A 12360-nucleotide genomic window follows, 5' to 3' on the forward strand; every position below is an offset into this window, starting at 1 on the left:
GTATTAGGTTGTGCACAGCATCGATGATCTCTGGAACAACAACCACTCTGTCATCCAGGACGTTCCTTATCATTGGTGCTGAAGTGGCCCATTTTAAATTTGGCAACCTAGTTCTTAAGTGTGGAATATGATGCGCATTGATCCCCCAATGTCCGCGACATATCACCGTAAATATCCTTTGCGGACCTTCCTTGCAGAAACAAGAATTTTATCAGCTGGTTGAAACAGAGACTGGAAGAGTCTCAAAAAGGCAGAGAAGAGAAGTGGACGTCCTTTGGCCACATCCCACAGTGATCACCACTTCATTCAGAACAATGCCCTTTGGGATCATATGATGAAGGCCACACAAATCCAGGCATGTTTAAGTCAGTGTGGTCTGCACACTAGCTGACCTGCAAGAGATCTGACCCCACCACCAGGCATAGGCATCATTGTCTTGCATGGCCCAGGGAGCATCTACCCTGGAAAATGGGCCAATGGGTCTCTGTGCTGTTCATTGAAAGTTTATTCGCGCTGAGTAGAAAAAATGACCGGCAACGATGTTGGAATGTCAAGGAGAACGATAGGCATCAGCCACTGTTGTCACCAAACAAGGCTCTGCTGGTGGTTACAATATTGTCATGTGTCTGGTCAGTACAGAACTGCCCTACACTGTGTGACTGGATAAATAATGTTACTCAAGTAGTATGGGCTTGTCACAGTACCAGTCATTGTGCCTCTGCATGAACAACACAGGCCTAATTTCATCTTAATGGATGGCAGTGCTCCAGATCACCACGGTCACATCATTTGGGAATGTCTGCTGGGGACTGGGGTACCTCCAATGGAGTGGCCTGTACTTTCTCCAGACTTGAATTCCATAGTAAACCTATGGGATTAGTGGAATCACCATATAGAGGCTCGGAATACTGTACCCCAGAACCTCAATGACCTGAGGGATGCCCTTCAAGAAGCGTATGATGCCATGACTCAGCCGACAATAACTCCACTTGTGATCAGCATATAACGCCGTTGTCAAGCTGTCATTGATGCTCAATGCCACATGACAAGTTGAGACATTTTACATTTTTGGGGGGATATACCCACCACTGTTTGGCTTTTGTTTCAATAAATTGTTAGAGATGAGGTAATTGCCATTGCTTCCACTTAAATACCCTACTTTCATGATAAAATATCACCGCAGTGTTAAGTTTTTACCTTTTACCAAAATTTCACCCTAAAATCAATTAGCTCTAACTTTTTGTGAGCAGTGTATAAGGGTTGATAATGGTCCAAACTATCTTTCATCGTCTAATTTAGACATGCCGAGCGACCAAATCTCTTCAAACTTTCACCGCAAGACTTAAGCGGGCTTTACACGCTACGATTTTGCTACAGCGATCTCGTTGGGGTCACGGATTTTGTGACGCACATCCGGCCGCTGTAGCGATCTCGTAGTGTGTGACTCCTAGGAGTGATTTTGGATCGTTGCAAAAACGTCCAAAATCGCTCCTCGTTGACCTGGGGGTCCGCTCCCAATTATCGATACTATCGCTTTCTCGTTGTTGTTGTTCCTCGTTCCTGCGGCAGTGCACATCGCTGTGTGTGACCCCCGTAGGAACGAGGAACATCTACCTGCCGCCGGCCATAATGCTGAAGGAAGGAGGTGGGCGGGATGTTCGTCAAGCTCATCTCCGCCCCTCCGCTTTCATTGGGCGGCCGCTCAGTGACGTCGCTGTGACGCCGAGCGGACCGTCCCCTTAGAAAGGAGGCGGTACGCCGGTCACAGCGACGTCGCTATGCAGGTAAGTGTGTGTGACGCGGGTGTGCGATTTTGTGCGCGACGGGCAGCGATATGCCCGCTTCGCACAAACAATGGGGGCGGGTCGCATGCTAGCGATATCGGGACAAATATCGAAGCGTGTAAAGCCACCCTTATAAAGGATGCCAATATTTTTTTATATTTTTATAAATTCCAATGGAAATTGAGCCTTGAGTGTAAAAACTATTGTATGAAAAAGTTTACGGTGCATAGAAATCTAAATAAACACATTGCAAATTTTAAGATGATATCTGTAGAGCCTCTTTTTTTTTTTTTTTTCCCCAAAATTTGACCAGATTTTAAAGGGCGCTATAATAGGATATGCCATCTCTTAGACTACTGGTCCATATACCTATCCTTGTATAATATAGTAATGTAATGGTAGTAATTTTACCCCCTCATTCACATGTCTTTTGTGGGAATTTAACAAAAATTGGCCAAGAGTAATGTTGTAAAATTAAATAAACATTGCTTTTAAATATTTATTTTTTATTTCTAGCAGTCTCAAGTTTTTTTTTTTTGTTTTTTTTTTAATTTTTTTTAGCCAATTTTTGAAAAGTTCTTAGCCATTTCATAAAATGACAAATCTGTATTATTTTTGTCATTGTTATCAGCTGATTACTCCATCATTCTCCTTTTTGTACTTTCTGTTTTTGGTGGTGAAGTTTGCATAGCAAATGTAATCGTTCTCCATCTCGGCATGCGGTAATGATCAGATTGTCCTCTCTTCTGGGTGGGACATTCCTTTACTTACTGGTTATAAGAATAGGAAGATCTAAAAGTGTTGTGCTCATCCGCGGAGTTAGAATAATATAGTAATTTCCATACCCTTGTTACGTAGTGCAGCATTTTTATTAAGGTCAGTGACATAAAGGAATACAGAGACTTATAGAGGTGGATGTAGACACGTATGGCAACAATCAAATTAGCTTCCCGCAGAATATTCTGCTGTAAACCCCTTACATGTAAAGATATTTTTATTATGATTGGGATTTATTTGGCATGGAGAAATTCACAGTATCAAAATAAAAAAAAAAATTGATGAGAGAAAAAAAAGTAATCACCTTTTCATTAGTTTTTGTTACGAGGGTTAAGTTTACAAACGATTGGCTGAAAGTGTCATGTAAATGAAATGACAAATTTTGTATCTGAAGCTTTGTGTGAGATGGGAACCTGTCACCAGATTTGGCACCTAAAAGCTGCAGCCACCACCAGTGAGCCCTTATATACAGTAGTCTGGAATACTGTATATAAGAGCCGAGGCTCCTCTGTATAATGTAAAAACACTTATGGGGCGGTCCGTTCTGATGGGCGTCGCTGCACTCCGGTCCGGCGCCTGCTCTCTGCAGTGATCACGGTCTTCCTTCTACCCAGCCCAGTGTTGATGACGAGTCCTATGTCCACACAGGCAGACATTGTGCTCCTGCACATGCACACTGTGATCTGCCATGCTGAGGGCAGATCAAAGTACTGTAATGCGCAGGCGCGAGGAAAGGGTAAAGACCGCATGTGCATTACAGTACTTTGATCTGCCCTCAGCATGTCAGATCAAAATGCACCTGCGCAGGACCGCAATGCCGGCCTGTGTAGATGATGTGGAATACGTTATCCACACTGGACTTAGTAGAAGGAGGACGGCGATCGCCACAGAGAGGAGGCGCCGGACTGGAGAGCAGCGACACCCATCAGACCGGACCGCCCCCTAGGTGAGTACAAGGGTTTATATGTTATACAGAGCTGCCTGGGCTTTTATATACAGCATTCTAGAATGCTGTCTATAAGGACTTACCGGTGGTGGCCACAACTTCTATCGGGCCAATCTGGTGACCGGTTACCTTTTTAATAGGATTTAACTGTGAACAATAAGGTCTCAGCATGATTGTGTATTTCATGGTCATCCACTGACTCCATTGGCATCTTTAATTAAATTGTTGCTTGGGTAGATGTGGCAGCTGAAAGTATCTTTACATGTATGGGGTTGTCATCTGGATCTTTCTCGGTGCCATAATCCGGACCTGAGAGAGTGACATGGCGCTCATCACCACACCTCTCATTGGCCATCCCCTTGTGTTATTGTTCCCCGAGACCTTCCCCTCCCGCTTGGCTCGTGTGTAAAAATGCTAACCGGCTTCTCACTTTCGCTGTCTGAGCTTCCCGCTTCTCTCTTTCTCCTCCGCACGCTGCAGATGATACTAACCTCCTAACGGGCTTTGATATCCCGGATGATACAGAAAAAAGGGCTGATGATGAATTTGATCCTATTCCGGTACTGGTTTCCAAAAATTCCCAAGGTAAGACAGAAAAGGGAGGTGATCAGTGGGGTCGAAGACTTTTTTTTTTTTTTTTTTTTTTTTTTTTTTAATTTAAAGAAAATAATTGCTTTGCACCATTAAAGAAATAAGGTGACTTTTCTGGCATTAAGGGGTTAAAGCGAAGCATGTACATTTTCTATACCTGTCTGGCTAGGACCATAAACTACAAGTAACATTCACAAAAGACAAGGTCATTTTATAGCACAGAAGTCCATGAAGTCGTATGGCGATTCCTTGATGCGGAGGGGAGGTCGTCCAGTAGCCGCCGCACAATGGTCCCATGTTGGCTTCAGATCAATAAAGCATAGGAAAGCCAATAAAATAGAATATGTAAGCATGTTACCCAATGCTTTTTTAATATTGTATTACATGGTAATATTAGTTTATTGGTCAGATTTTAACCTTTTTTGTATTTTTTATTTGTTTTTAAAGGATTTTTCATTACAAAAGAAGTTTTCTTTGTCGCTCCTAATTGGGAGACCCAGACAATTGGGTGTATAGCTACTGCCTTCGGAGGCCACACAAAGCACTACACTTAAAAGTGTAAAGCCGCTCCCCTTCTGCCTATACACCCCCCGTGGGATCACAGGCTCCTCAGTTTTCATGCTTTGTGCGAAGGAGGTCAGACATCCACGCATAGCTCCACTGTTTAGTCAGCAGCAGCTGCTGACTATGTCGGATGGAAGAAAAGAGGGCCCATACTAGGGCCCCCAGCATGCTCCCTTCTCACCCCACTTTTGTCGGCGGTGTTTGTTAAGGTTGAGGTACCCATTGCGGGTACGGAGGCTGGAGCCCACATGCTGCTTCCTTCCCCATCCCCCTTAGGGCTCTGGGTGAAGTGGGATTTTACCGGTCTCCAGGCACTGAGACCGTGCTCCATCCACAGCCCCTGGGGATTCTGCTGGATATGGAGCTGAGTATCGTCAGGGACAGGGCCCTGCTACGTCAAGGTACTCTGTGTCCCCGTACAGACCGCGCGCAGACACACTGCAGCATTGCTGGGTGTGTTAGTGCGCCGGGGACAACAGCGCTGCGCGCTTGTGCCATTACTAGCTACAGCTCTGCTGAGTGAGTCAATGTATTGGGAACTGCCGCGCCGGCCGCTGCTGTCAGTTCACGCTGCGGCGCGGCTGGGACTTGTGGTGCGCCGGGGACTTCCGCGCTGGCCGTGCATATATGACGGCCGCGCTTATTACTCGAGTCCCCGGCTTTTGCGGCCTAGTTTCGTTTCGTTCCCGCCCCCAGGCCTGCCAGTCAGGGGAAGGGCGGGACGCTGTACAGAACGTCAGCGCCGAGGGCTGGAGTCTACTTTACATACTCCAGCCCTCACACTGGGCACAGTGGGACGCCAGTTTCCCGCACTTTGTCTGAGGCACGCCCACGGTCCGCCCCTCTTCACAGAACGCCGGCAGCCATTCCTGTGTGCAGTCTGAGCTGGAGAGGGGAGACAAGTTCTGGGAGACCCAGACACGGGATTCTGGCGACCACACACCCGCGTTTGAGCGGGCGGTAAGCGGCACCTCTGGTGCTGACCCCACTAGTGCCGAAGTGTACATTTGTATTTTTATGCTTACATGCTATACATTGCACTGTACGGTCGCTGGTGATTTTTGGCTATATACCCTCCTAGATTGCTCAGAGGAGACAACAGCATGTCATCCGCAAAAAGCAAGGGTGCCAAGGCACAGGCTTTCTATGCTGCTTGTACCGCATGTGAGGCTACTCTACCGGCAGGTTCCACTGACCCCCATTGTGTGCAGTGCTCGGCCCCTGTGGCACTTGCTCGGCCGGGGCCTCTGCTAGAGGTGACCCAGGGAGAACCACCTGTGAATACTGTCCAGGTGACGGGGACAGAGTTTGCAGTTTTTGCTGATAGATTGTCTGTGACTATGACTAAAATTCTAGAAACTTTGCAGTCTAGACCAGTAACTCAGACCATGGGCACTGTTGAATCATTGCTCCCTGGTCCCCCTCAGTTGGAACAGCTCCGGGCTCCGGGGGTTTCTCATGCATCCCAGGGTGAAGGCTCTGACACGGACGACAGTCCCAGACAGCCTAAGCGAGCTCGCTATGAGCGGCCCTCGACTTCATCACACTGGTCAGGGTCCCAGCAGGAGGACTCTCTGTATGATGAGGCGGAGGTAGCTGATCAGGATTCTGATCCTGAGACCGCTCTCAATCTGGATACTCCTGATGGTGACGCCATAGTGAATGATCTTATAGCGTCCATCAATAGAATGTTGGATATTTCTCCCCCAGCTCCTCCAGTAGAGGAGTCAGCTTCACAGCAGGAGAAATTCCATTTCAGGTATCCCAAGCGTAAATTAAGTACTTTTCTGGACCACTCTGACTTTAGAGAGGCAGTCCAGAAACACCACGCTTATCCAGATAAGCGTTTCTCCAAACTGCTTAAGGATACACGTTATCCCTTTCCCCCTGACGTGGTCAAGGGCTGGACCCAGTGTCCCAAGGTGGATCCTCCAATCTCCAGGCTTGCGGCTAGATCCATAGTTGCAGTGGAAGATGGGGCTGCACTTAAAGATGCCACTGACAGACAGATGGAGCTCTGGTTGAAATCCATCTATGAAGCTATCGGCGCGTCGTTTGCTCCAGCATTCGCAGCCGTATGGGCACTCCAAGCTATTTCAGCTGGTCTTACACAGATTGACACGGTCACACGTACATCTGTTCCGCAGGTGGCATCCTTAACCTCTCAAATGTCTGCATTTGCGTCTTACGCGATTAATGCTGTCCTGGACTCTACGAGCCGTACGGCAGTGGCGTCCGCCAACTCCGTGGTTTTACGCAGAGCCTTGTGGTTAAGGGAATGGAAGGCAGATTCTGCTTCCAAAAAGTGCTTAACCAGTTTGCCATTGTCTGGTGACCGACTGTTTGGTGAGCGTTTGGATGAAATTATTAAACAGTCCAAGGGTAAGGATTCATCCTTACCTCAGCCCAGACAAAACAAACCCCAACAGAGGAGGGGACAGTCGGGGTTTCGGTCCTTTCGAGGCTCGGGCAGGTCCCAATTCTCCTCGTCCAAAAGGACTCAAAAGGATCAGAGGAGCTCAGATTCTTGGCGGGCTCAGTCACGCCCAAAAAAGACAGCCGGAAGACCCGCTACCAAGGCGGCTTCCTCATGACTTTCGGCCTCCTCTCTCCGCATCCTCGGTCGGTGGCAGGCTCTCCCGCTTTGGCGACATTTGGCTGCCACAGGTCAAAGACCGTTGGGTGAGAGACATTCTGTCTCACGGGTACAGGATAGAGTTCAGTTCTCGTCCTCCAACTCGATTCTTCAGAACTTCTCCACCTCCCGACCGAGCCGATGCTCTTCTGCAAGCGGTGTGCACTCTAAAGGCAGAAGGAGTGGTGACCCCTGTTCCTCTTCAGGAGCAAGGTCACGGTTTTTACTCCAATTTGTTTGTGGTGCCAAAAAAGGACGGGTCTTTCCGTCCCGTTCTGGATCTAAAACTGCTCAACAAGCACGTAAAAACCAGGCGGTTCCGGATGGAATCCCTCCGCTCCGTCATCGCCTCAATGTCTCAAGGAGATTTCCTAGCATCAATAGACATCAAGGATGCTTATCTCCACGTGCCGATTGCTCCAGAGCACCAGCGTTTTCTACGCTTCGTTATAGGAGACGAACACCTTCAGTTCGTAGCTCTGCCTTTCGGGCTGGCGACAGCCCCACGGGTCTTCACCAAGGTCATGGCAGCAGTAGTAGCAGTCCTGCACTCTCAAGGTCACTCTGTGATCCCGTATTTGGACGATCTACTTGTCAAGGCACCCTCTCAAGAGGCATGCCAACACAGCCTGAACGTTGCGCTGGAGACTCTCCAGAGTTTCGGGTGGATCATCAACTTTTCAAAGTCAAATCTGACCCCGACCCAATCGCTAACATACCTTGGCATGGAGTTTCATACTCTCTCAGCGATAGTGAAGCTTCCGCTGGACAAACAGCGTTCACTACAGACAGGGGTGCAATCTCTCCTTCAAGGCCAGTCACACCCCTTGAGACGCCTCATGCACTTCCTAGGGAAGATGGTAGCAACAATGGAGGCAGTCCCTTTCGCGCAGTTTCATCTGCGTCCACTACAATGGGACATTCTCCGCCAATGGGACGGGAAGTCGACGTCCCTCGACAGAAACGTCTCCCTTTCTCAGGCGGCCAAGGAATCTCTTCGGTGGTGGCTTCTTCCCACCTCATTGTCAAAAGGAAAGTCCTTTCTACCCCCATCCTGGGCGGTGGTTACGACAGACGCGAGTCTTTCAGGGTGGGGAGAAGTTTTTCTCCACCACAGGGCTCAAGGTACGTGGACTCAGCAAGAGTCCACCCTTCAGATCAATGTTCTGGAAATCAGAGCAGTGTATCTTGCCCTACAAGCCTTCCAGCAGTGGCTGGAAGGCAAGCAGATCCGAATTCAGTCGGACAACTCCACAGCGGTGGCATACATCAACCACCAAGGAGGAACACGCAGTCGGCAAGCCTTCCGGGAAGTCCGGCGGATTCTGACGTGGGTGGAAGACATGGCATCCACCATATCCGCAGTTCACATCCCAGGCGTGGAAAACTGGGAAGCAGACTTCCTCAGTCGCCAGGGTATGGACGCAGGGGAATGGTCTCTTCACCCGGACGTGTTTCAGGAGATCTGTCGCCGCTGGGGGATGCCGGACGTCGACCTAATGGCGTCCCGGCACAACAACAAGGTCCCGGCTTTCATGGCACGGTCTCACGATCACCGAGCTCTGGCGGCGGACGCCTTAGTTCAAGATTGGTCGCAGTTCCGGCTACCTTATGTGTTCCCACCTCTGGCACTGTTGCCCAGAGTGCTGCGCAAGATCAGGTCCGACTGCCGCCGCGCCATCCTCGTCGCTCCAGACTGGCCGAGGAGGTCGTGGTACCCGGATCTGTGGCACCTCACGGTAGGCCAACCGTGGGCACTACCAGACCGACCAGACTTGTTGTCCCAAGGGCCGTTTTTCCATCGGAATTCTGCGGCCCTGAACCTGACTGTGTGGCCATTGAGTCCTGGATCCTAGCGTCTTCAGGATTATCTCAAGAGGTCATTGCCACCATGAGACAGGCTAGAAAACCATCCTCCGCCAAGATCTACCACAGGACGTGGAAGATATTCTTATCTTGGTGCTCTGCTCAGGGAGTTTCTCCCTGGCCATTTGCATTGCCTACTCTTCTTTCCTTCCTGCAATCCGGTTTGGAAAAAGGTTTGTCGCTAGGCTCCCTTAAAGGACAAGTCTCAGCGCTATCTGTATTTTTTCAGAAAAGCCTAGCACGACTTCCTCAGGTACGCACGTTCCTGCAAGGGGTTTGTCATATCGTCCCTCCTTACAAGCGGCCGTTAGAGCCCTGGGATCTGAACAGGGTTCTAATTGCTCTCCAGAAGCCGCCTTTCGAGCCTATGAGGGATGTTTCCCTTTCTCGCCTTTCACAGAAAGTGGCCTTTCTAGTAGCGGTCACGTCTCTTCGGAGAGTGTCCGAGCTAGCAGCGCTGTCATGCAAATCTCCCTTCCTGGTGTTTCACCAGGACAAGGTGGTTCTGCGCCCGATTCCGGAGTTTCTCCCTAAGGTGGTATCCCCCTTTCATCTCAATCAGGATATCGTCTTACCTTCTTTGTGTCCTCATCCAGTTCATCAATGTGAAAAGGATTTGCATTTGTTGGATCTGGTGAGAGCACTCAGAATCTACATTTCCCGCACGGCGCCTCTGCGCCGCTCGGATGCACTCTTTGTCCTTGTCGCTGGTCAGCGTAAAGGGTCGCAAGCTTCCAAATCCACCCTGGCTCGGTGGATCAAGGAACCAATTCTTGAAGCCTACCGTTCTGCTGGGATTCCGGTTCCCTCAGGGCTGAAGGCCCATTCTACCAGAGCCGTGGGTGCATCCTGGGCATTACGGCACCAGGCTACGGCTCAGCAGGTGTGCCAGGCGGCTACCTGGTCGAGTCTGCACACTTTTACCAAGCATTATCAGGTGCATACCTACGCTTCGGTGGACGCCAGCCTAGGTAGACAAGTCCTTCAGGCGGCGGTTGCCCACCTGTAGGAAAGGGCTGTTTTTACGGCCCTATCACGAGGTGTTATTTTACCCACCCAGGGACTGCTTTTGGACGTCCCAATTGTCTGGGTCTCCCAATTAGGAGCGACAAAGAAGAAGGGAATTTTGTTTACTTACCGTAAATTCCTTTTCTTCTAGCTCCAATTGGGAGACCCAGCACCCGCCCTGTTTTCTTAGGGATTTTTGTTTTTTCGGGTACACATGTTGTTCATGTTGAATGGTTTCAGTTCTCCGATGTTTCTTCGGATCGAATTGGTTTTTAAACCAGTTATTGGCTTTCCTCCTTCTTGCTCTTGCACTAAAACTGAGGAGCCCGTGATCCCACGGGGGGTGTATAGGCAGAAGGGGAGGGGCTTTACACTTTTAAGTGTAGTGCTTTGTGTGGCCTCCGGAGGCAGTAGCTATACACCCAATTGTCTGGGTCTCCCAATTGGAGCTAGAAGAAAAGGAATTTACGGTAAGTAAACAAAATTCCCTTCTTCTCTCTGGAGAACTTGTCATTTTGTGTATTATACAGACAGCCTATTGATTTGAATGGGCTCGGTGTAATACTCATTTTTTCCTATGGAGGCACTGCAGGAAAATGGACTACTTAGTGGCCAGGTTTCTTCCCAGATTACAGCTGATCACTTGGTGTCACCACAGAGTGACGCTTTGTGATCTGCTTATTGTCAAGGACCATTCTAGCAAGTATAGATTGTCTCGCGGAGGAGCCCTCTAGGAAACTGCAAGGGGTGTAGCCTAATGTTCAGCGAGTGCCTAACTGTTCGTACTCGCTATACTCATAATGAGTACTGTCTAATACTCGCGTATTCATTCCGAATAGCGTGTGCAATGCAATCAATGGGGAAAACGAGCAAAGTAACAACCTGAATTCCGTCCTATTCGTGTGAGTAGCAAATAGTACTGCATTTGGGTTACTCATTACATTGAGAGTATTCCCCATTGACTTCGGAAGGAATATGCGAGTATTAGACAGTACTCGTTATGAGTATAGCGAATACAAATAGTTAGGTACTCGCTCAACTCTAGTGTAGCCATGTCTACTAAACCATTAATATCACAACTGTTCAGTTCGAAGAGCCAAGAAATCACCCATTTTCCCGAAGAGGCCGTGATATCTCCTGAAATATCAATGCTCTTCTGATTTCCTGATTGGGCCCGGGTATGACACAATTATTGTCACAAAAGTGAAAATGACAATACGTAAACCTAGTCTTTGAAAATAACACTTGACACCTGCTATTTTTAGCTGCGGTAGTACAGCGGAATAGCTGCGGTAAACCTGCGGACTTTCATGCGATTTACCTGCGGAAGTCCCGGCCTCTATCTCCATAGTGGAGCGCCGGGATTTCCGCAGGTAAATCTGCAGGAATAATTGACATGCAGTTACGTGCGGCTGCGGGAAATCCGCAGCCACACATTCCGCAGCATGGACACAGACACTACCCATGTCCCATAGGATAACATGGAGAGTGTCTCTACATGCTAAAACCTGCGGATTTATCTGGAAAATCCAGATAAATCCGCAGGTTTTCCGCGGCAAAATCCGCAGAAGCAAGCTCCCGTGGGCACATAGCCTTACAAACTTGACAGGAAAAAAAATAAAAATCTGCAAGAAATTGGAGACCTAACACGTTAAAGAAGGGATTTCTATACCTGCCATATGGCAGCTCCATCTAACATTGCATGGCGCTAATATATGGTCAAGTATGTGAGCGATTGTTCAGTTTTTTTGGGGTTTTTGTTTTTTTCTTTTTAGCTAGATGAAGCTTTTACGAACCAAAAATAATTTTTTTTTAAAGAAGAATGGGATTAGTTTGTGGCTCAATCAAGCTATGGTCAAAAAATGAAATGCTGATTAAATCAGGTTTTTGTGAGATTTTTGGACATTCATTTATTTATTTTTTTTAATACATATCACCATTAATATTAAAAATCAGAAAGTGGTAATCTTGCAATTTTTTTTAGACTTTCTTTTGCTTCAGGAAATGCACATGTACATAGCCACAGTGGTCAGACTCCAAACTTAATTTTTGTATTGATGTGTCTAATGAGCATGTGCAGAATTCATGGGGAGAGGAGCAGGATCAGATTGGTGGATCCTGTGTTATCAGCTGTTTATAAATGTGTAACTGTCATTATTATCCTTCCTCTCATAAGACTGGCCAGTGTG

General features: G+C 48.1%; 1 protein-coding gene across 6 annotated transcripts in view; it reads left to right on the forward strand.

The window, feature by feature from the left end:
- Positions 1–12360, forward strand: part of AAK1 (AP2 associated kinase 1) — a 205708-nt gene that overhangs the window by 177121 nt on the left and 16227 nt on the right. For 4 of the 6 annotated variants that reach the window (XM_075346168.1, XM_075346167.1, XM_075346169.1 and 1 more), the window contains one exon: positions 3988–4092. The exons of the other annotated variants lie outside the window; for them this stretch is intronic. In XM_075346168.1, coding sequence (XP_075202283.1) covers positions 3988–4092 — 105 coding nt within the window. The remainder of the gene's footprint in view (positions 1–3987; positions 4093–12360) is intronic. 6 annotated transcript variants of the gene reach the window in all.

The sequence above is a fragment of the Anomaloglossus baeobatrachus genome, chromosome 4 (assembly GCF_048569485.1).
Source record: "Anomaloglossus baeobatrachus isolate aAnoBae1 chromosome 4, aAnoBae1.hap1, whole genome shotgun sequence".
NCBI lineage: Eukaryota > Metazoa > Chordata > Amphibia > Anura > Aromobatidae > Anomaloglossus > Anomaloglossus baeobatrachus.